The sequence below is a fragment of the Ursus maritimus genome, unplaced genomic scaffold, assembly GCF_017311325.1.
Source record: "Ursus maritimus isolate PB19 unplaced genomic scaffold, ASM1731132v1 scaffold_17, whole genome shotgun sequence".
In the NCBI taxonomy this organism is placed as follows: domain Eukaryota; kingdom Metazoa; phylum Chordata; class Mammalia; order Carnivora; family Ursidae; genus Ursus; species Ursus maritimus.
Genome location: NW_024424119.1, coordinates 13,769,693 through 13,792,405, shown reverse-complemented (window position 1 = coordinate 13,792,405; position 22,713 = coordinate 13,769,693). Strand labels below are relative to the sequence as shown.

Here is a 22,713-nt window from a genome sequence, read left to right as displayed (position 1 = left end):
ATTATAGAATCTGTTTTATACTTCGTACTGTTTCATCCTCTCTTGACTTAAAGTTAGCAGTTGAAAAGCAAACCTGTGGGGCGCCTGGGTGGCACAGTGGTTAAGCGTCTGCCTTCAGCTCAGGGTGTGATCCTGGTGTTATGGGATCGAGTCCCACGTCAGGCTCCTCCGCTATGAGCCTGCTTCTTCCTCTCCCACTCCCCCTGCTTGTGTTCCCTCTCTTGCTGGCTGTCTCTATCTCTGTCAAATAAATAAATAAAAATCTTAAAAAAAGAAAAGCAAACCTGTGAAAACTTGCAACTCAAGTCACTAATAAGAACTCTATGAAAAAATGGCCTCATTCCGAGACACTGAAGAGTTAGACTGGCCAGTTGGAAACAGGGCGATGATGTGCTGTGAAGCGCTGCAGTGATCCTCTCTGAAGGGGCAGATTTCACAGCCAGTTCCCACTCTCACTGGGCCCCTGCCCTGGGCAGTGTAGGATTGGAGTCATTCAGACTTGGGTTTGACACCTGGCTCCCCCAGCTATCACTGTGGGATCATATCCACAGTCATTGAGCTGTTTTGGGGAAAAGACACCACACAAAATATCTGGCCAAGAGTAAATGGTCCAGGGACACCTGGGTGGCTCAGTAGGTTAAGCTTCTGCTTTTGGCTCTGGGCGTGATCCTAGGGTCCTGGGACCGAGCCCTGCATTGGGCTCTGCTCGGCGGGGAGCCTACTTCTCCCTCTCCCCTCCAACGCCTCCACGTTCTCTCTTTCAAATAAATAAAATCTTCAAAAAAAAAAAAAGTAAATGGGGGTGCCTGGGTGGCTCAGCCATTGGGCGTCTGCCTTCGGCTTGGGTCGTGATCCCAGGGTCCTGGGATTGAGCCCCGCATCGGGCTCCCTGCCTGGCGAGAAGCCTACTTCTCCCTCTCCTATTCCCCTTGCTTGTGTTCCCTCTCTCTCTGTCTCTGTCAGATAAATAAATAAAATCTTTTAAAAAAGGGGAAAAAACGGTAAATGATCCAAAAAAAAAAAGTTTCCTTCACCCATATCCAAAGAATAGAATACTCAGCCGTTTCTTGTTCTTTCTGCTACTTTTACTGAATACAAATGGAAAGGAGAGATCATTCATGTTTATCTAATATAGCATCTAATCATAGACTTGGGAATCCTGCAGACCTGGATTCAAATCCCAGTTCTAGCTCTTACTCATTGTATGAATTTATTTTTTTTTACTTCAAGTTTTTATTGAAATTCCAGTTAGTTAACAGATAGTGTAATACTAGTTTCAGGAGTGGAAACTAGTTGTATGAATTTAAACATAGGAATTGTTCTGAGCCTCATTTTCTCATGTGATGTGAAAATAACACTTATTTTCTCTCATGAAGTAACTGAAAAAATGGGTGGGATAAGTTCCTAGTGCTTAGTTAGAATACAATATCTGGAAGCTATTGCTATTATTTTAGCTATTATTTGTTTCCTGTACCAGGTCTTTAGCCCTAGAGGACCATGTTCCTTTTTTCTTTTCTTCTTTTTTTTTTTTTTTTTAAAGATTTGTTTTAAAAGAGCGAGAGCCTGCATGAGTGTGAGGGTGGAGGCAGAGGGGCAGGGGGAGAGGGAGGAGCAGACTACCCCCTGAGCAGAGCCCAAGCCAGGGCTCCATCCCAGGACCCTGAGACCATGACCTGAGGCAAAGGCAGACACTTAACTGACTGAGCCACCCGGGCACGCCCACCATATTCCTTTTCAAAGGCAGGTTGAAGGAAGATGAGGAATTCACGGGTGGAGATTCAATATAGGAAATCATTGCTGGCAAGGCAAGAGAAAAAAGTGGTATTTTCCATATGAAGAGGGAGATAAAAGTTAGGTGACTATATGAACATGTGTTTAAAATCGACAGAAAAAGGGGTTTCTGTGAGGATAACTTTAACTATTTGCAAAATAAATTGGGAAAATGGAAATGACTAAGTTTGACAAGTTGCATTGTGAAAATAATCTGCCAGAATCTGATTGTACTGCTAGCATCTAGCAAATTGTTTAGGACGTAAACATACGCCTTAAGTTTTTGTTGACTAGCGTGACACAGATTCTTGTAATAAAATTTGTTTAAAATACCATGAAAGTTTAAAAGATGGAAATAGGAATATAATCCTAAGGAGCCTATTAAGAACTTAGCATTAGAAGTTTATGGGAGATTTTAAATTTTACTTATTAAATAAAAGTAGAGAAATAGTATTCATTAGGATGTGAAGACATTTTATGTCTTGAAATAGCAAATGTAAAATAAAAATCAGGGTAATATTTAGAGTCTGAACTCCTAATAACAGAGTAGCCAGCTAGCCAAGACCTAGATGGACTTCCCTTAAGTATATTTCCTTATAAAAAGGGGTACATATCTGTCCCCGAAGAAGCATATTTTTGGGGAACAAGATTTATTGATGTGTATTTCATGTAACAACCAAAACACTTACAGTTCTAGCATCCTGTCACGCTCATTCTAGAGACAGAATTAACGACCCAGGTTGAATGAAAGTTGTAGGCTGTCATAGGGAATTATTTTGCCTGGAGTATGACCAAATTCATTGAAAGTCTAAGTTATGTTTTCTTTTGGTATACTTCTTTGGACTTTAATTTTTTTAAGGTTTTCATTTATTTGAGAGAGAGAGAGAAAAAACACTAGAGTGGGAAGAGGCAGAGGGACAAGCAGACTCTGCTGAGTGAGGAGCCCAAATGGGCTGCTTAATCCCAAGACCCTGAGATCATCACCTGAGCTGAAGTCAGACACTTAACTGACCGAGTCACCTCCACCCCTGGACTTTTTACTTCTTAAGGCTAAATTGGCTAATAATTAGTTCCATAGTATAACAGCATTTTCAAAACTAAGAGTAGTGTTATTTTAGTTACAATGTAAGAAATGCAGGTGAGAAACAGGACAGGTAGACTGGGAAGAAAGAAAATAGAAGACCTTAACGATGCCTAGAAGATATGCACCTTTTTTATGATTTCCAAAATTATGTAGGCTTATCCTGTAATAGAAATTATTATACAACTTAGAAATCTGATTTCTTGGAGTTCTAGAAGTCCTAGAGTATTTAAATGTGGTTTTAATCACTATTAATGTAATGGTTTCTAGAACTATGATCGCTGTAATCAAACTATATCCTGGTTTGGTAATTTAAACTAATAATGGCACATATATATATATTGAATCTTTTTATTCAAAGTGAGTTTGCAGTGTCTGCTGTTAATGGGGCTCGAGTGATTTTTAAGTCTTTTTTGTCGGCATGGATAACAAGAGAGGGATTCACCACATCAGGGAAGACAGCCACCATTTTCACCCTGGGTTACTATTTTTGTTGTGATTGTCTGGCTTCCTTTTTTTTTTTTTTTTTTTTAATCTCTCTGCGATTTTATCTGTCCTCTATTTGCGTTACTCATTTACTATCTTTTCTACAGTTTTCCAGAAGGACCTGGTGTTGGAAAGAGCTTCAGAAACCCGTATCGTCATGTTCAGAGTGGCGTTTTCTACCCCCTTTCCTTTGAGTTCTGCCGACAGAAGAATTCCCTCATTATGAGATGACTCTGAGGCCTCTGTTTCAAAAAAACCAAACAAAACTCTAAGGTTGTGTAACCATTCTTGGTTTTCCTGTTTCCCCATTTTTAAGTGAGGAAACTGTAGTTAAGAATGTGGCTAAGCTACTCGGTAATCCTGGCTGGTCGCGCACAGTATCTTGAAAAATGCACGGCGTCCAGCTGCTTTCCGTGGGCCAAAAAACACATCCGCGTATCTGTGATGTTGTTTTGCCATGACCTTTGTGAGACGAAGGCATGACTGAAATCTTGTTTTGGAAACTGGTCTTCCAAAATATCAAGATAAGCAACTCCAAAAAGCTACAGGAAGATTTAGCTGGTTGAGCCGTGTATCAAATGGTGGTGGCAGGTATCCAGGAGGTCTGTTTTCTGTGTTTTGTTCCGTGCGTTTCTAGATGTTTTATACACACATCTTTATTTTGACAGGGAAAAGCCATTATGAATTTCCGAAATTATACACAATTGACAATAAGGCTAAAATAATTTAGGACAATAAAAAATTTTAATGTATTTTCAAAATACACAATATACAATAAACAATAATAAATTTAATGTATTTTTTAAAAAATATACTTTAGGGGAAAAAGGCAAAACTGTGACATAAATAGTTGCTTATAGACATCCTTTTTTGGAAATAATTACATATCAATTAAAATCATATAAAGAAATACAGTAAACTTTTTATGTTTTAATTTATAAAATGGGAAAGTAATTTAGGTCCAAAACAAACACATAACTATTATAAGACATGATAATATAAGTGAAAACTAGGCATCTTTCCTCTCTAACCTCTTCCTCCCAAAAGAGCTCACATATTTAGCTTAGTAAGAAAAAAAAAGTTGAACTGGGAAATTCATTTATTTCAGTTGGTGTAATCAAAATAACTTGGCTTTTATTTTCTATTTTATTTTCTATTTTTAAAAACAACTGGGTTTTTATAGTGTGGAAACACTGCCAACCCTGAAATACTGATCTTGAAGGACTTTGTTCGAACTTTGTGCAGAAGCCTGAGAGAGGTTTTTATTTTTATTTTATTTTATTTTATTTATTTTTTAAAGATTTTATTTATTCGACAGAGAGAGACAGCCAAGAGAGAGGGAACGCAAGCAGGGGGAGTGGGAGAGGAAGAAGCAGGCTCATAGCGGAGGAGCCTGATGTGGGGCTCGATCCCAGAATGCCGGGATCACGCCCTGAGCCGAAGGCAGACGCTTAACGACTGAGCCACCCAGGCGCCCCGGGAGAGGTCTTTATTGACCTAGCTCTAGGTTGTCTCGACTCCAGGAGAGGGGAAAACATCCACAAAACTAGCCTTTGGATCAGGGCATCAGACCGATGCACATTTAGGAAACTCTCAGAGTAATCCCATTTACTTCTTCACCTTTGGAGAAATGCTTGAAATTCAAAGACTTCATACATAACTGAATTAAAATGGCTAAATTCTGCATTCTTCCTTTGCATTGCAAGACACACCTGCTGCATGTGTGTTAGTTTACAAAACTTGAAAAATCTATAATTCAGAACACTAGGAATTACTGCCCCCAGCTTACTGTGCCCACAGAAACTTACATTTGTGAACCCAAATTGCAAAAACCGTTTTTATATTTACGAATATCACCTCCTGTTTCTGCGAAGGGCAGGCAGGGGTCTGCTTGCCAAAAATCACTCCAAAGACTTTTCACGGTTGTAGATTCTGAGAACAAATATGAAGACAAGGGTGCCTTGACATAAACCCTTTTAGGGAAACAGCCAAGTTTCACCCTGATTTCTTTTTAGCTGTGAAGCAGGTGTCTCTTTGCAGTGCTAGATGAAGTAATCTGGTTTTCCATGTAGTCCTATGGGTTTTCTCTCCAGTTTTGAGTTGAGAACAGGTTTGTATTGTTAGAGATGAAACTGTCCTGGAATGTGTGTCAGGCTCATGTTCTCAGTGTTGAAGCCTCCTGGGAATGAATGACACAATTCACCCTGTAGGTAAGATTTTAGATTTTTCCCTTTTTACTTTTTTTTTTGTATTTGATCCATGGAGTTCTTCAGTGTGATTGTTATAAAACTCTATTTATAGTATAATTTTAAAGATGCTGAGATTAACCTTTTTTATTCACTGATAGTCTTAATGATCTATATAGAAACATATATTTTCCTGTGAATATACTAATCACTACATTAAATTATGTTTATTTTATTAGTAATAACTTACATTTATTTAGGGCTTTTTATGTGCCAAATAGTTTTCTACGTTCATGTCCATTAACTCATTGAATCTTCAAGTCTTCGATAATAACCTTATCCTTTATAATTTACTATATAAGGCTAATGCTAATTATTATCTGCAGTCTAATTACTTAGCACAGAAGCTAAATAAATTACCCAAGGCCCGTACATTGTGAATGGTGGAGTGAAAATTTGGATTTAGGCTATTTGTCTTGAACTCTCAACTATTCTAAATTTGCTTACTGTATATCTCACCAAGGAGGATATAAATACCCTGAGGGCTGGAACTTGGTCTTGTTCATAGCTACATCTCCCAGGACCCAGAACAGTGCACTCAATAAATATCTACTGAATGATGAATAAACAAAAAATATTTAAATAGAAATATGTAAATGCTTATGTCTTATAGAAGAAAGTAATTGGTGGGTTTTTTTGTTTTGTTTTAGATTTTTATTTATTTATTACAGAGAGTACACGAGCAGGGGGAGTAGAAGAGGGAGCAGCAGACTCCCCACTGAGCAGGGGGCCCAATGCGGGGCTCAATCCCAGGACCCTGGGATTGTGACCTGAGCCGAAGTCAGCCGCTTAACCAACGGAGCCACCCAGGCGCCCTGTAATTGGTGGTTTTGAACATGTTAAGGATGTTTCTGAAGTTCTTAACAAAAGTTCGTAGGATGGAAATAGTTTGGGTTATTGTTTTAGTAAAATAATAGTCTTTGAGGCTAAAAATAATTTTTATTTCTTTTTAAAATGAAGTATAATTAACATTTAGTGTCGTAGTTCAGGGTACAGTATGATTCAACAATTCTATACATTACTCAGCGCTCACCACAGTAAGTGTGCTCTTAATATCCTTTATCTGTTTCACTCAGCCCCCCACCACATCCCCTTGTGCAGCCATCAGTTTGTTCTCTGTATTTGAGTCTGTTTTATTGTTTCTCCTTTCTGTTTGTTCATTTGTTTTGTTTCTTAAATTCCACTTATGAATGAAATCCTATAGTATTTGTCTTTCTCATTTCACGTAGCATTATACCCTCTAGGTCCATTCATGCTGTTGCAGATGGCGAGATCTCATTTTCTTATGAGTAATATTCCAGTCATATGTGGAATTCAAGAAACAAGAAGATGAACAATGGAGAAAGAAAGCAAAATAAGATAAAATCAGAGAGGGAGTTGGGGCACCCGGGTGGCTCAGTTCGTTAAGCGGCTGACTTTGGCTCAGGTCATGATCTCGGAGTCCTGGGATCAAGCCCTGCATCAGGCTTCCCACTCAGCAGAGAGTCTGCTTCTCCCTCTGCCTCTGCTTCTCCTTCCACTTGTGCTGTCCCTCTCGCAAGTAAATAAATAAAATATTTAAAAAAACCCAAATTTATAAAAAGGGAGGCAAACCATAAGAGACTTTTAACTATAGGAAACAAACTGAGGGTTGCTGGAGGGGAGGTGGGTGGGGAATGGGGTAACTGGATGGTGGGGATTAAGGAGGGCACGTGATGGCACGAGCATTGGGTGTTATGTGCAACTGAAGAATCACTAAACTCTGCCTCTGAAACATAATACATTATGTTAACTAAATTGAATTTAAATAAAATAATTTAAAAATTCCATTATATATAACATACGTCTTCTTTAGCCATTTTCTGTGGATGGACACTTGGGTTGCTTCCTTATCTTGGCTATTATAAGTAATGCTGCAATAAACATAAGGGTGTGTATATCTTTTTAAATTAGTGTTTTTGGTTTTTTTTGGGTAAATATCTAGTAGTGGAATTACTGGGTCATATGGTAATTCTATTTTTAATTTTTAAGGAACCTCCTACTGTCTTCCACAGTGACTGCACCACAGACATTTTCACCAGCAGTGCACGAAGGTTCCTTTTCTCCATGTCCTCACTAATACCTATGTCCTGTGTTTCTGATTTTAGCCATCCTGACTGATGTGAGGCGGTATCTCGTTGTGGTTTTGATTTGTGTTTCCCTGATGCCGAGTGATGTGCGCATCGTCTCATGTGTCTTCGGCCATCTGAATGTCTTTGGAAAAAGGTCTATTCAGGTCCCCTGCCTATTCGTAATGAGATCATTCGGTGTATTTGGTGCTGTAGAAGTTCTTCATGTATTTTGGGTACTAACGCCTTACAGGATATGTGTCATTTGCAAATATCTTCTCCTGTTCAGTAGGTTGCCTTTTTGCCGATGGTTTCCTTCCCTGCACAACAGTTCTTTGTTTTGGTGTAGTCTCGGTAGTTTCCTTTCACGTTCGTTTTCTCTTGCCTGAGGAGACCTGTCGGGAAAAGTGGTTCCATGGCTGATGTCAAAGAAATTACTGCCTGTGCTGTCTCCTAGGATTTTTATGGTTTCAGGTCTCATGTTTAGGTCTTTGACCCATTTTGAGTTTATTTTTGTGTGTGGTGTAAGAAAGCGGTCCAGTTTCATTGTTTTGAATGTAGCTGTCTCATTTTCCCAGCACCATTTGTTGCAGAGACCGTCTTTTCCCCATTGTGTATTCTTGCCCCCTTTGTTGTAGATTAATTGACCATATGAGCATGCATTTATTTCTGGGCTCCCTATCCTGTTCCCTTGATTTATGTGTCTGTTTCTGTGCCAATACCATACTGTTTTGATTAATACGGCTTTGTCTTTTGATTAATACAGCTTTGTCATGTATCTTACAATCTGGGATTGTAGCAGCTCCAGCTTTGTTCTTCTTTCTCAAGATGGCTTTGTCTATTTGAAGTCTTTTGTGGTTCCACACAAATTTTAGGATTCTTTATTCTAGTTCTGTGAAAGATGTTGTTGGCATTTTGATAGGGATTGCATTACATCTGTAGATTGCTTTGGGTGGTGTGGACATTTTTTTTTTTTTTTAAGATTTTTTATTTATTTATTTGACAGAGATAGAGACAGCCAGCGAGAGAGGGAACACAAGCAGGGGAAGTGGGAGAGGAAGAAGCAGGCTCATAGCAGAGGAGCCTGATGTGGGGCTCGATCCCATAACGCTGGGATCACGCCCTGAGCCGAAGGCAAATGCTTAACCGCTATGCCACCCAGGAGCCCCTGGTGTGGACATTTTAACAATATTGGTTCTTCTAACCCATAAGCGTGGAATAGCTTTCCATTTACATGTCATCTTCAATTTCTTTTATCAGAGTTTTATAGTTTCTGGAGTACAGGTCTTTCATCTCCTTGGTTAAATTTATTTCTGGGTATTTTGGGGGTTTTTTTGGGTCTTTTGTGCAATTGTAAATGTGATTGTTCTCTTCATTTCTTTTTCTACTACTTAATTCTAGAAATTCTCTCCATAGAGGGAATAGTTTGTAACTATGTAATTGATAACTGAAGTGCCAGCTGCCATTTATTAAATAACAACTTAGTTTTAGTCACTGCTTAACTTAGAATTTAGGATTCCCAAATAGAACATAAAAATGCAAAGTATTTCTGTTTTATAGTTACCATACTTCTGAGTAGACCACATTAAGACAATGTTTAATTTGGCCTAAGTTATAGGGTTTTTTATTGTACTTTTATTCTACCTAGTTTGAGCCACACTAAACACTAAAAAGCCATTAGCAATTAGTCATGTTCTCTTAGGACTTATTTAAAATGACCAAGTGCTAAGTTCTCACAAGTGTAAAGCTCCAGATAACTGGTCAAATTGTTATACATAAAAAAGCAACAGATTGAAAAAGTCTGTTTTCCAGAAGTGTTTTTATGTTGATTTAGAATATCAAGGAGGTTCTTATTTTAAGGTTTAACTTTTGAAGAGAGGCTTTTTGAAAGGGTAGACTATAACCTGGATATTAGGCATGAGGGTAGCCCATAAAGTAACAAGGGGAAAATGTATTAGTGTTTCAGAACAAGGGATTTAGAATCACATTGTCTAGATTTTACTCCAGATTTGTAGGCAAGTCACGTTCACTTTGTTTTGTTGTTTTTTAGAATTTTTATTTATTTGAGAGAGATGTGCACAAGAGGAGGGAGGGGCAGAGGGAGAAGACTTCCTGCTGAGCAGGGAGCCTGATGTGGGACTCGATCCCAGGACCCTGGGATCACGACCTGAGCTGAAGGCAGATGCTTAACCGACTGCGCCACCCAGGCGCCCCTCAAGTGATGATATTCAACAGGGTGAATTCTGTGCAGCACCATTTTTGTTTTAGGAGATTTGCCTTTCTGTACTCATCAGTGAAGGGGCAGTCTGGCATCATGGTTAGCTTATAACTCTGCAAACCACAGAATGTGGGCTGTATGTTTCCAGGTCTGCCACTAGGGCAAGTCACTTCTCTGGTTCCCCAGTTTTTTATTTGTAAAAAGGTAAGATTGGGCTAATCTAGAGTGGACCCTCGAGATCCATCTTATCAAGCGTTATTTCGGGTTTTGCTTTCTGTAGTCAGCCATATAATTAGAAATGTGCACTGTATGTATGCACTCATGTATGTGTATCTTGAGATTTATCAAAAATTAGATGATTTTCCTAATTAGGCACTGACCAAACATAAGATTAGGAGGTTCCTAAGTACTTATTTGCTGCTAAGATCTTTTATCTGAAGGCTGCCAGGTGTCATTGACCGCAAGCTTGGATCATTTGGTAATAATTGCAGTTAAGTATACTTCATTATGTAAATATAATTAAATCAAGAAACTGGGGCATTTTAAAGAAAGATGGACAAGTCAGTACAGCTATGTAAATGGCTTCAATAGGTTGACTAAGGTTTGAATCATATCTGATTCACTGCTGCGGTCATGCGTGCCGACAGCTTGGGCACGTGCATATCTGATCATGTGGCCCAGTGTTGGCAAATCTTGGATTTCTCTGCACTAGGTGATTTTCCAGGATGAACAGCCTATGATTCTAAGTCACCAATTGTTCCATTCTTTTCTCCTTGATCTGCCTTAAAAATAAAGACAACTACTGAAACATATAAAGCAGTCCTCCCCTTTTATCACTAATACGCTCCCTCAATCTCAAGTACATTTTCCTTTGACCACTGAGAGCAAAGTAGAATGTTTTGTTTAAAAAAAAATGCAGACTGTACAGGGGGCATTAATACAATATAAGAAGGCACATTATATTTAGATTGGGAAAGAAGAACTTATTTTTTGAGGTCAGTAATTGGAGCTAAGCTGTAAGTGTGTGAATTCTCCATGATTTGCAAATGCTTACTGACTTGGAAAAAAAAATGTGTATGTTGAATTCCTTTCATTTTCCGCTGGCTTATAAAGGTTAGGATTATATTACTTCTCTTCCCCTCTCCATTCACCCCCTAAAAAAAAAAGAGCTGCAATAGTTTCCCTGTTAGATGAAATCGAAATTTCGTGGCCAACCCAGCCCCTGCCACGTTTTCAATTTTATCTCCTATTTATTCCCTTTTCTGCACTTTCCCCCAACTCCGGCCTCCAGGGGTTCTCCTTACTCCCTAAATACACCTGCATTTTCACACCTCTGCCTCTTTGCTTTGCCTGCTCCTCTGACCTAGGACGTCCTGTTTCCTATTCAGTCTACCTGACAAACTCCTGCTTCTTCTCCCAGATCCAGCTGAGGTGTTGCCCGTCTTCATAAGTTTCTCTGCATCCTTTCCCCAGGCAGGGATGTCCCTCCCCTGTGTTCCCATTCAGAGCACTTTAAATGACCGCAGTATTCACACTGCGTTGGAATTCTACCCCCACATTCTCCTACCACTGCTACCCTCCGGAGCAAGGACCGTGCTTTCACTATATGTATAACCTTGGCATCTAATACGTGGTGGACATTCCACAAAAGCTTGCCAGAGTGGGAAAAACATGGGCGCATATACCGCAGGAGGGAAAATTCCCTGATCAGATAAAATATGTCTTGTTTTCTTTTCATTCATTATATATAATTTGGAGGACACAAAAAACACCAAGGAGGAAGTGAAATTGACCTACAGCCCTACTCCCTGAGAGCTCACGTTACTAGTTTAGCATACCTATTTCCAGTTAAAGCACACTTTGAAGAGGAACTCTGGTTTTTAAAATTAGAAAATTACCTACATGCTTAACAGATGATCCTAATTCTTGACTTTGCTGTTTCTTTGTTAGCTCACAGAGAGAATAGTCATCCTCTTTGTGGTGATCACCAGTCAAGAAGAAGTCCAAGAGAAGCACGTGGTGTGTGTTTTATTCATCTTTTGGAACCTGTTGGATATGGTTAGGTAAGGAGGCAAAATCCTCGCTTACAGCCAAGGTGCTTTTCTACAACGAAACCAGTAATAGCTGCCTACATTTGGTTACTTTGACTGAGAGAGAAAAACAACCCCTTTCCAAGTTATTTTGTCTTGATATGGAAATGCATTCTGAGCGCTTTCCATAATGGGCATAGTGGAGGTAATGCAAACCTCCTGCGGAATTACAAGAGCAAATCAGGGCCTTCACGTTTCCAGCAGAAGACTTGGCATAGCACCAATTTGGGATGAACCTCACGGCTGCTTGCTAATGGAAGGCATTCCTTGAAATTGCTCAGGTACACGTTACTCTAACAAGCAAAGCAAGACTTCTGCTACGTCGTAGTCTGGATTTACAAAGCTGGTTTCTGTGAATTCCAGAATATTTTAAGTATATGGCCTCATCGCTCTGGGGAGAACGAACCTCTGCATACGTTTATTTTGTGTTCTTTTTATTGATGTATAATTAACTTACAATGTCATATTAGTTTGTAGGTGTACAACATACTGATTGGACAGGTCTTTTTTAAAGATTTTATTTATTTGACAGAGCAAGCACAAGCAGGGGGAGCAACAGAGGGAGAGGGAGAAGCAGGCTCCCCACTGAGCAGGGAGCCCGACGCGGGGCTCGATCCCAGGACCCTGGGATTGTGACCTGAGCCAAAGGCAGATGCTTAACCTACTGAGCCACCCTGGTGCCCGATTGGGTAGTTCTGTACGGTAATCAGTGCTGACCATGATAAGTGCGGTCTCCGTCTGGCACCATACAACATTATTACAGTATTTTTGACTATATTCCCTATGCTGTACTTTTTATCTCCGTGATACATTTTGTATATAATTCCAGTGGGTTCAAATGACGTACTGAGGTTATTTTGTGGATTCCCTGGGAACCCTTGAACCTCGGGTTAAGAACCTTTGCTGTAGATCATCTTCAGTTTCCTTCTATTTCTAAAACTTTGCTAAGAGGTGGGTCTAGTCTTTTCTATACCAGCAGTGGGGTAAACAGTCCCCTTTGCTCAGAGGCTCATCTTGGGAGGTGTCCTAACTGCTTTGCTTTCACAAGCGAGACCCGCCCCTTCCACTTGAAAGAGCTGGATGTGGATAAGTAACGAAAGAGCACTAGCATTTTAGCTGAGGTTATGTAAATTCTTCATTTATTATATTGTAACTCAGCTGAATTAAAGTATTTCTAAATAATGGGTTGAGCCCTAAACTGAGTTAGAATGAAATGTTTTGTTGAACGTAAAATGACTAATTCTTTGTATATATAATTTAGTAAGTTATTCCTCATTTTTAACTGATAATGTTGTAGACTTGGGGTGAATTTCATGGACTTTTGTAGCCTGTGACTTTCTGTTCATGAGACAAGGAGCCCCATCTGGGACTGTGACTTTCTGACATGTTGTTCTCTGGTACGCCTGACTCTTTCAGTGTTGATTCAGTCCCTTAAAAGTCAGTTAAACCCGTTAGACAACAAAATGATTTTAACATTGAGTAGTCTCATGATGTCATGGAAGGGCTTTTTAACATAGAAGACCTTAGGATGAATCCCACCTCCACTACTTGCTATATAATCTTGGACATACCACTGAACCTTCAAAAACAAGTAACAGAATTGAGATAATTCATGTACTTTAACATTCACCCTTTTATTTTTTTAATTTAATTAATTGATTAGAGCAAGAGTGGGGGTGGGGAGGGGTAGAGGGAAAGGGAGAGAATCTTAAGCAGGCTCCACACTGACTGAGCCACCCAGGTGCCTCCAACATTCACCTTTTTAAAATAGAAAATTTGTGGTTTTTAGGGTATTTAAAGATGTATAACTATCATTACTAATTTGAGGACATTTTCATTGCACTCTAAAGAAACCCCAAGCTCCCTTAGCAGTAAAATCCCCATTTTCTCCTCTCAGCCCCTGGCAACCACTAACATATTGTCTCTATGAATTTGCCTATTCTGGACATTTCATATAAATCAAACCATACAAGATGTGGCCTTTGGTGACTGATTTCCTTCACTTAGCATAATGTTTTCGAGTATTTTATTCCTTTTTCAGTTGATGGACATAACTTTTTGGTTATGAGGAATACTGCTGTGAACATTCATGTGGAAGCTTTTGTATGCACATAGGCTTTCATTTCTGCTGACTTAGAAGTGCAATTCCTGAGCACCTAGCCTTTTTGAAACTCAGTTCTCCTCTGTAAAGTTGGGGTGGAATTATCTTCCCAAGTTTACCCTAAAATGACTTTTTTTTTTTTTTTTTTAAATGCAAGGACTAGAGGGGCACCTGGGTGGCTCAGTCGGTTAAACGTCTGTCTTCGGCTCAGGTCATGATCCCGGGGTCCTGGGATCAAGCCCCACATCAGGCTCCCTGCTCAGCAGGGAGTCAGCTTTGCCCTCTGCCTCTGCCCTGCTTGTGTGCGTGTGTAATCTCTCTCTCAAATAAATAAAATCTTAAATAAATGCAAGGACTAGAAATTTCCTTAACCTGATAAAGGCGTCTATAAAAAATCCACATCCAGATGATTGTTAATGTTGAAAGACTGATGCTTTCCTCCTAAGATGAGGAATGAAACAAGGATGTACACTCTTGCCACTTCTGTTCAACATTGTACCGGAAGTTCTCGTCATGGCGGTTAGACAAGAAAATGCTGTAAAAAGCAATCCTGTTAGGAAGGAGGACAGTCTCTGTTGGTAGGTTATATGATTTTGTACATAAAAAAATCATAAGGAATTCACTAAAAATACTAGAACTAGCAAACTGGTAAAGAAAGGTTGTAGAATACAAAACCAATATACAAAAATCAGTTGTGTTCTATACACTTGGAATGACCTATCCTAAAATAAAATTAAGGAAAAAATTTTATTCATAATAGCATCAAAAAAATGAAGTACTTCGGAATACATTTAACAGAAGATGTGCAGAACTTCTACATTGAAAACTATAAAATACTGGGAGAAATTTAAGAATTTCTAAATAGGTAATCCATGTTTATGGGTTGAAAACTTAATCCTGTTAAGACTACAACACTCTCCAAATTGATCTGCATATTAATTGCGATCCTTATTAGAATCTGAGCTGGCTGCTTTGTGGAAATCGCAAAGCTGATCTCAAAACTCATACGGAAATTCAAGGAACTTAGACTAGCCCAAGCAGTCTTGAAGAAGAACATAGTTGGAAGACTCACACTTCTCAATTTCAAAACTCACTACAAAGCTATAATAATCAAGAATGTGGTACTGGCATAAGGATATATCATAGAATAGAATTGGTAGTTCGGGGATAAGCTCTCACATTTATAGTCAATTGATTTTTGACAAGGGTACCAAGACCATTAAATGGGGGGGGGGATAGTCTTTTCAGCAAATGGTGCTGGGACAACAAGATGTGTGGACCCTTAACCTCACACCATATACAAAAATTAAAATGGATCAAAAACCTAAATGTAAGAGCTAAAACTATAAAACTGAGAAGAACACATGGGGGTAAATCTGTTTTTTTTTGGATTTGGCAGTGGATTCTTAGACACCAAAAACAGAAGCCACCAAAGAAAAAAAGATACATTGGACTTCATCAAAAATGGCTTTAAATATATAAGATGCTTATCTATACACTCTAGTAATAAAAAATAGATTCCATTTTTCACTGAGATTGGTACAAATCAAGTTTGATAACATGCCATGTTTAGCGAAGGCTTGGACTGTTGATATATAGTATTTATATACACAGATAAGCAAATGCAAAAAAGATTCGAGAGGATATATAAAAAACTGGCATTGGTCATTGCCTCTGAGGAATGGAATTGGGGTTCTGGAATGGGAGAAAGGTTTAGTTTTGTCCATTCCTGTTTTCAGAGTTCCAGATTTTGTTTTGCCATATCATGGACTGCCTATCCCAGTAGTTCTCAAAGTATAGTCCCCAAACGAGTGTGGCATCAGCATCCCCTGGAACTAGTTTATAGTACAAATTCTCTGGCTCTACCTCAGACCCACGGAATGAGACGCTGGGCATACGGCCCAGCACTCTGTGCTTTAGCAGGACCTCCAGTCAGAGAATCAGAAGGATGTAGACTACTTCATCTGTTACATCATGAGGGCAGCTTTCAAACCACCGACTGCACACAAAACAGTCCTCTAAGCCAGTTCTTTCATTGATCACGCAACAGGATCGCACAACCACACAAGCAGAGGGAAGCCAGAGAAGGACTTGGAAGTCACACTTGCATTTTAAATTCATTCCCTAAATATTTGCAAGTATGTGTCTTTAGAAACCTAGCTGTATGCTGCATTAAATGGGCTTACCTTCTGAGTGAAACTGAAGTCACCAATCAGGGAAACTTGTAATTTGCTGAGGGATAAGGGTTCCATTTTTCTTTGGTCACCTCCATAATTATCCATGATCCACCCCCGGAGAGAAGCCAGACTGACACAGTTCCCTTTCCCTTATTTATTTTTATCTCTTCTCCTGCTTAAATGATAGGAGTTTAAACTTTCCAGTTGTATCTCTGTATTTAATTACAGTGTAAGGTATTTTCTTCTCTTGTTCTTTCCCAGACATCAGCAGGATTGATGTTTCTGAGCTTTTGTCGTCTTTCAGGTACACTTACAGCATGTTATCAGTCGTAGGGATCTCCTATGCCGTCTTGACCTGGCTCAGTCAGACACTGTGGATGCCGATTTATCCTCTGTGTGTTCTTGCTGAAGGTAAGAAAAGTGACTTCGCATTATTGCTGACCGACAAAAGCAATCTAGTTAGAATGGTTCACTTAACTTTCTGATGATTAAATTACTATTTTTGCCGCTGCTAGCTGACAGCTGACTCAGTGCATCATTCCTGGCACACTTCCCTTGATGCAAAAAAGCAAAGCATTAAGAAACAGAGTTAGAGGGGGAAGCAACTTTGCAGAGTAGACAAAATATTAGATGAGGAATGAAGACATCTGAGTACAGGCCCTTAACTTCATTAACTCGCTGTATGAGTTTTGGGCAAATCATTTAACTTCTCTCAGTTTACTCATCAAAAAGGGGTTTAACGTTTAGTGACTCAGTGATTTTTTTTTTTTTCTTAAGTAGGCTTCACACGCAGCATGAGGCTTGAACTCATGACCCTGAGATCAAGACCTGAGCTGAGATCAAGAGTCGGATGCTTAACCGACTGAGCCACCCAGACGCCCCAGTGATTATTTTTAATGCATAGAAATTCAGTTCCCCCTGGCGGGACTATCTTTCCCACTTAACCACCTACCGCGCATCACACTGTCTGCCAGGAACAGTTAACTAGAGTTCGGGAGACCTGTAGATTGGTTCTCAATTTCTCAGGGAAGCATTCCTCAACTTTCTCATCTAAGTCCATCCCCACCCCTCCCAACAAGTACAGCACCATGAGTCTCTCTTTCATAAGACCTATCTCAGGTGTGATTAGACATTTGTGTGATTCTTTGGATAATGTCTGTTTCCTGTCCAGTCTCTAAGCAGCTTGGGGATATGGGGTTGTTTCCTTGCTTCCCTTTTTCTCACGCACCCAATATACATGCTCAATTAACAGTGAGTAAATTACCGAATACAGTATGAAGTAAGCTAGCTACTTAGCCTGAATGTAAACCTAAAACTTAAATAATTCATCAGTTTGCTAAAAGCTTTTGAGGATATTAGGGGAATATATGCTTCTTTCTGTAATGGTTTTGGCAGAATGGTAGGGAACTTTCTGAAACAGACATTAAAATTTTTGAAAACAGAAGGCATAAAGAAATTAAGAAAGCATATTAAGGTAACTAAGGGAAAACATACAAAAAGAAATTTAATAGAATATGATGGTGACATTGGCGATAATCATAAAGTGTATATATTCTATCCACATGTTTTCTGTCTTCCGATGACCAGAGAAAAGTTTATAGTAAATCATATTAGGTGGAACTTTAAAATTTGTTTTGCTTTCAGAAGAATTACTTATTTTTAGAATAGGCTATGCCAAAAGAATCTAGAGAATACTCCTAAAAACTAAAAAAAAAGAAACTAGATTGCTCATTTGAGAATGAGATTCTTCACTCATTGAACCATTTATTAAGTACATTCCTTTGTTATATGAAAAATACTGTAAAGAATATATTATAAAGGAATAAGGTAGAGATAGGAGTAATCTTTTCCTAAAGATAAAAGATGAATAACTATAGAAAACTTTTCCATTCTCCTTATTTGATAACGTTAAGCCTTCACATTTCTGGGAAAGCCATGTTTCAATATGTTTGCCATAAAACCCATTTCTTTTATTGAAATTAGATTCATAAACTTATACTTGCAATTAAAAAGTAAAGTATATGAAGAAAGAGTCTGGAAGCATATGTGACAAAATGTCAATAATGGCTCCGGGCGGCAGAATATAGGTAACTGTAGTCTTAACCTTTATATGTTTCTTTATATGTCACATGCCCCAGAGTATAAAAATATGTAGTTAAGAAAACCTACTTTACTCTTAATGACTCAAATATTTAAAAATAACTATAGTTTCCCATCCAATAATATAAAAGACAAAAGCAAGTTCTATAGATAACCAAGACAACGGTTTATACTGATTAAATGCTAGAGACTTGCGTGAAGCATCGGGAAATCTTAGATGGCAGGTCAGTTGCGGACCCTGCGCCCCTGCCACGCATCCGGCTCAGGCTCTAACAGCTGTGGCTGCCCAACATTTCTTCTTTGTTTTTTTATTTACAAATAATTTTAGACTCACAAGAAGTTACAAACACAGTGCATAGTTCCCGTGTCCCCTTCAACATTTTATATAACCGTAGTGCATTATCATTTCATAAAATGTCATAAAACATCTACATGTGAGATACAGCTTCATAGAACCTCCTCCTTTGTATTTCTATTGACGTATAATTAACACACAGTGTTACAGGCGTACGACACATTGATTCAGCAATTCCATACGTCACTCATTGCTTGCCACAGTAAGCGTAGTCACCACCTGTCACCGTACAGCGTTATTAGAGTATTATGGACTATATTCCCTATGCTGTACTTTTCATCTCCACCATTTACTCATTTTATAACTGGGAGTTTATACCTCTTAATCCCCTTTATCTATTGGGCCCGTCCCCCAAATACCTCCCACTGGCAACCACAGGTTGGTGCTGTGTATTTAAGAGTCTGTTTTTTATTTTTTATATTCCATGTATAAATGAAATCATCTGGTTTTTTTCCCCTCTGACTTATTCCTTGGCATAATACCCTCTCAGTAACATTCCACTGTGTGTGTGTGTGTGTGTGTGTGTGTGTGTGTATCTTCTCCAACACATTAACACATCTTCATCCATTCATCTATTGTTGACACTTGGGTTGCTTCCTTGGTTATTGTAAATCGTGCTGCAGTAAACACAGGGGAGCATGTATCTTCTCAAATTAGTGTTTTTGTTTTCTTTGGTTAAATACCCAGTAGTGAAATTACTGGATGGTATGGTATTTCTTTTTATTTTTTAAGCTAACACTGTAATTATCCATTTTATTAAGCAATAATTTCTCACAAAGAAATATATTAGACAAAATCTTAAGTATATTTTAAGCATTCACTCATGCAGTGCACTCGTGTGTGTTCAACATGAGGGTCTCTGTACCTTTAAGACTGCTCACCCCATTCCCATTTAATATTTGAATGTGACATTTCCTAGTAAGTATGAGTTCCCTGGTATGGTATTTCTATTTTTAATTTTTTTGATGAACTTCCATACTATTTTCCACAGTGGCTGTACCTATTTACGTGCCCACCAACAATGTATCAGGTTTCTTTTGCTTCCCATCCTTACCAGCATTTGTTATTTATTTATTGATTGATTGATTGATACTAGCTATTCCGACAGGTGTGAGGTGATATCTCATTATGATTTTGATTTGCATTTCCATGATGACTAGTGATGTTGAGCATCCTTTCATGGTCTATTTGCCATCTGTATCTCTTTGGAAAAATGTCTGTTCAGGTCCTCTGCCTGTTTTTTAATCAGATAGTTAACCAAGTGTCTGGTATTGAGTTGTATAAGTTCTTATATATTTTGGACATTAACCCTTTGTGAGATATTTTGCTTTCAAATATCTTCTCCCATTCTGTAGGTTGTCTTTTATTTTGTTGGTGGTTTCCTTTGCTGTGCAAAAGCTTTTTATTTTGATGTAGTCCCAATAGTTAAGCTTGCTTTCATTTCCCTTGTCTGAGGAGACTTATCTATAAGTATGTTGCTAAGGGTGATGTCCAAATTACTGCTTATGTTTTCTTGCAGGAGTTTTATGGTTTTGGGATTCACATTGAGGTCTCTGATCCATTCTGAGTTTATTTTTTATTTATTTATTTATTTTAAAGATTTTATTTATTTATTTGACAGAGAGAGAGAGACAGCCAGCGAGAGAGGGAACACAAGCAGGGGGAGTGGGAGAGGAAGAAGCAGGCTCATAGCGGAGGAGCCTGATGTGGGGCTTGATCCCACAATGCCGGGATCACGCCCTGAGCCGAAGGCAGACGCTTAACCGCTGTGCCACCCAGGCGCCCCCATTCTGAGTTTATTTTTGTGTACGGTCTAAGAAAGGGGTCCAACTTCATTGTTTTGCATGTAGCTGTCCCGTTTTTTTTCTGCACCATTTATTGAAAAGGCTGTCTTTTCCCCACCGTAAATTCTTTTCTTTGTCATAAATTAATTGAGTGTATAGGCATGGGGTTTTTTCTGGATTCTCTATCCTGTTCCACAGATCGGTGTATCTGTTTTTATGTCAGTACCGTACTGCTTGGATTCCTATAGCTTTGTCACATGTCTTGAAATCTGGAATTGTGATACCTCTGGCTGTGTTCTTCTTTCTCAAGATTTCTTGATTCCTTTGTCTATTCAAGGTCTTTCATGGTTCTACACAAATTTTAGGATTATTTGTTCTGTTTCTATGAAAAATGCTATTGATATTTTTATGGGGATTGCATTGAATCTGTAGTTTGCTTTGGGTACTATGGACATTTTAATGATAGTCTTCCAATCCGTGAGCATGGTAGATCTTTCCATTTGTGTCATCTTCAGTTTCTTTCACCAGGGTCTTATATTTTGTGGAGTGTAGGTCTTTCATCTCCTTGGTTAAGATTATTCCTAGGTATTTTATTCTTTTTGACGCAAGTGTAAATGGTTAGTGGTGTATAGAAGAAATGAAACAGAATTCTCTGTTAATTTTGTATCCTGCAAATTTACTGAATTCATGTATCAGTTGTAATAGTTTTTTAGTGGAGTCCGTAGGATTTTCTGTATGTGGTGTAGCATGTCATCTGCAAAGTGCTGGCTTAATTTCTTCCTTGCTAATTTGGAAACCTCTTTTTCTTCTCTGATTGCTGCAGCGGGGACTTCCAGTACTCTGTTGAATAAAAATGGTGAGAGTGGACATCCTTGTCTTGTTCCTGATCTTAGAGAAAAACCTTGTTTTTCAGCATTATGATGTTAGCTGTGGGTTTTTCACATGTGGCCTTGATTATGTTGAGGTATGTTCCCTCAAAACCCATTTCATTAAGAGTTTTTATCATGAACGGATGCTGTATTTTGTCAAATGCTTTTTCTGCATCTATTGAAATGGTCCTATGGGTTTTGTTTCCTCTTGTCAATGTGATATTATCACATTTACTGATTTACAAATATTGAATCACCCTTGCATCCCTGGAATAAAGCTCACTTGTTCCTGGTGAATGATCTTTTTTAATGTATTGCTGTATGCAGTTTGCTAGTATTTTGTTGAAGATTTTTGCACTCTGTTAATCAGAGATACTGGCTGTAGGTATTTTTTTTTTCTCTTTTTCCCTTTTAACAGTGTCTTTGGTTTTGAAATCAGGGTAATGATGGCCTTGTAGAATGAGTTTGGAAGTTTTCCTTCCTCTTCTATTTTTTGGAATAATTTGAGACAGGTATTAACACTTTAAATGTTTGGTAGAATTCACCTGTGAAGTTATATGGTCCCAGACTTTTGTTTGTTGGGTTTTTTATTACAGATTCAATTTCATTACTAGTAATTGGTCTGTTCAAATTTTCTATTTCTTCCTTAATCACTTTTTGGGGTATTGTATATTTCTCAGAATTTTTCTGTTTCTCCTAGGTTGTCCAATTTGTTGGCATATAATTTTTCATCATATTATCTTATCCTCTGTATTTCTCTGGTATCAGTTATTTCTTCTCCTTCATTTTTAATTTTATTTTAGTTCTCTTTTTTTCTGATGAGTCTGGCTGAAGAATTATCAATTTTGGTTATTTCTAAGTACCAGCTCTTGGTTTCATTGATCTGTTTTTTTTTTTTTTTTACTTTTTCACTTATTTCTGTTTTAGTCTTTATTATTTCCCTCCTTCTACTTTCTACTAGCTTTAGGCTTTGTTCTTTTTCCAGCTCCTTTAGAGTATGTGGAGTATACCTTTAGGTATAACTTTAGATTGTTTGAGAGTTTTCTTGTTTCTTGAGATAGGCTGTATTGCTATAAACTTCCTTCTTAGAGCTGCTTTTGCCACATCCCAAAGATTTTGGACTGCAGTGTTTCCATTTTCATTTGTCTCCGTGTATTTTTAAAATTTTCTCTTTGATTTCTTTGTTGCCCTATTCATTGTTTGATAGCATGTTTAGCCTTCTCGTATTTGTATTCTTTTCAAGTTTTTCTTATAATTGATTTCTAGTTCATAATGTCATGGTTGAAAAAAACGCTTGATAGGACTTCAAGTCTTTTTAAAATTTTTGAGACTTGTGTTGTGGCCTAACA

General features: G+C 38.4%; 1 protein-coding gene across 3 annotated transcripts in view; it reads left to right on the top strand.

Moving 5' to 3' along the window:
- HACD4 (3-hydroxyacyl-CoA dehydratase 4) overlaps positions 1 to 22,713 on the top strand; it is a 48,458-nt gene that overhangs the window by 18,452 nt on the left and 7,293 nt on the right. For all 3 annotated transcript variants that reach the window (XM_008689798.2, XM_040631472.1, XM_040631471.1), the window contains exons 4-5: positions 11,839 to 11,951; positions 16,561 to 16,667. In XM_008689798.2, the coding sequence (XP_008688020.2) occupies positions 11,839 to 11,951; positions 16,561 to 16,667 (220 nt within the window). The remainder of the gene's footprint in view (positions 1 to 11,838; positions 11,952 to 16,560; positions 16,668 to 22,713) is intronic.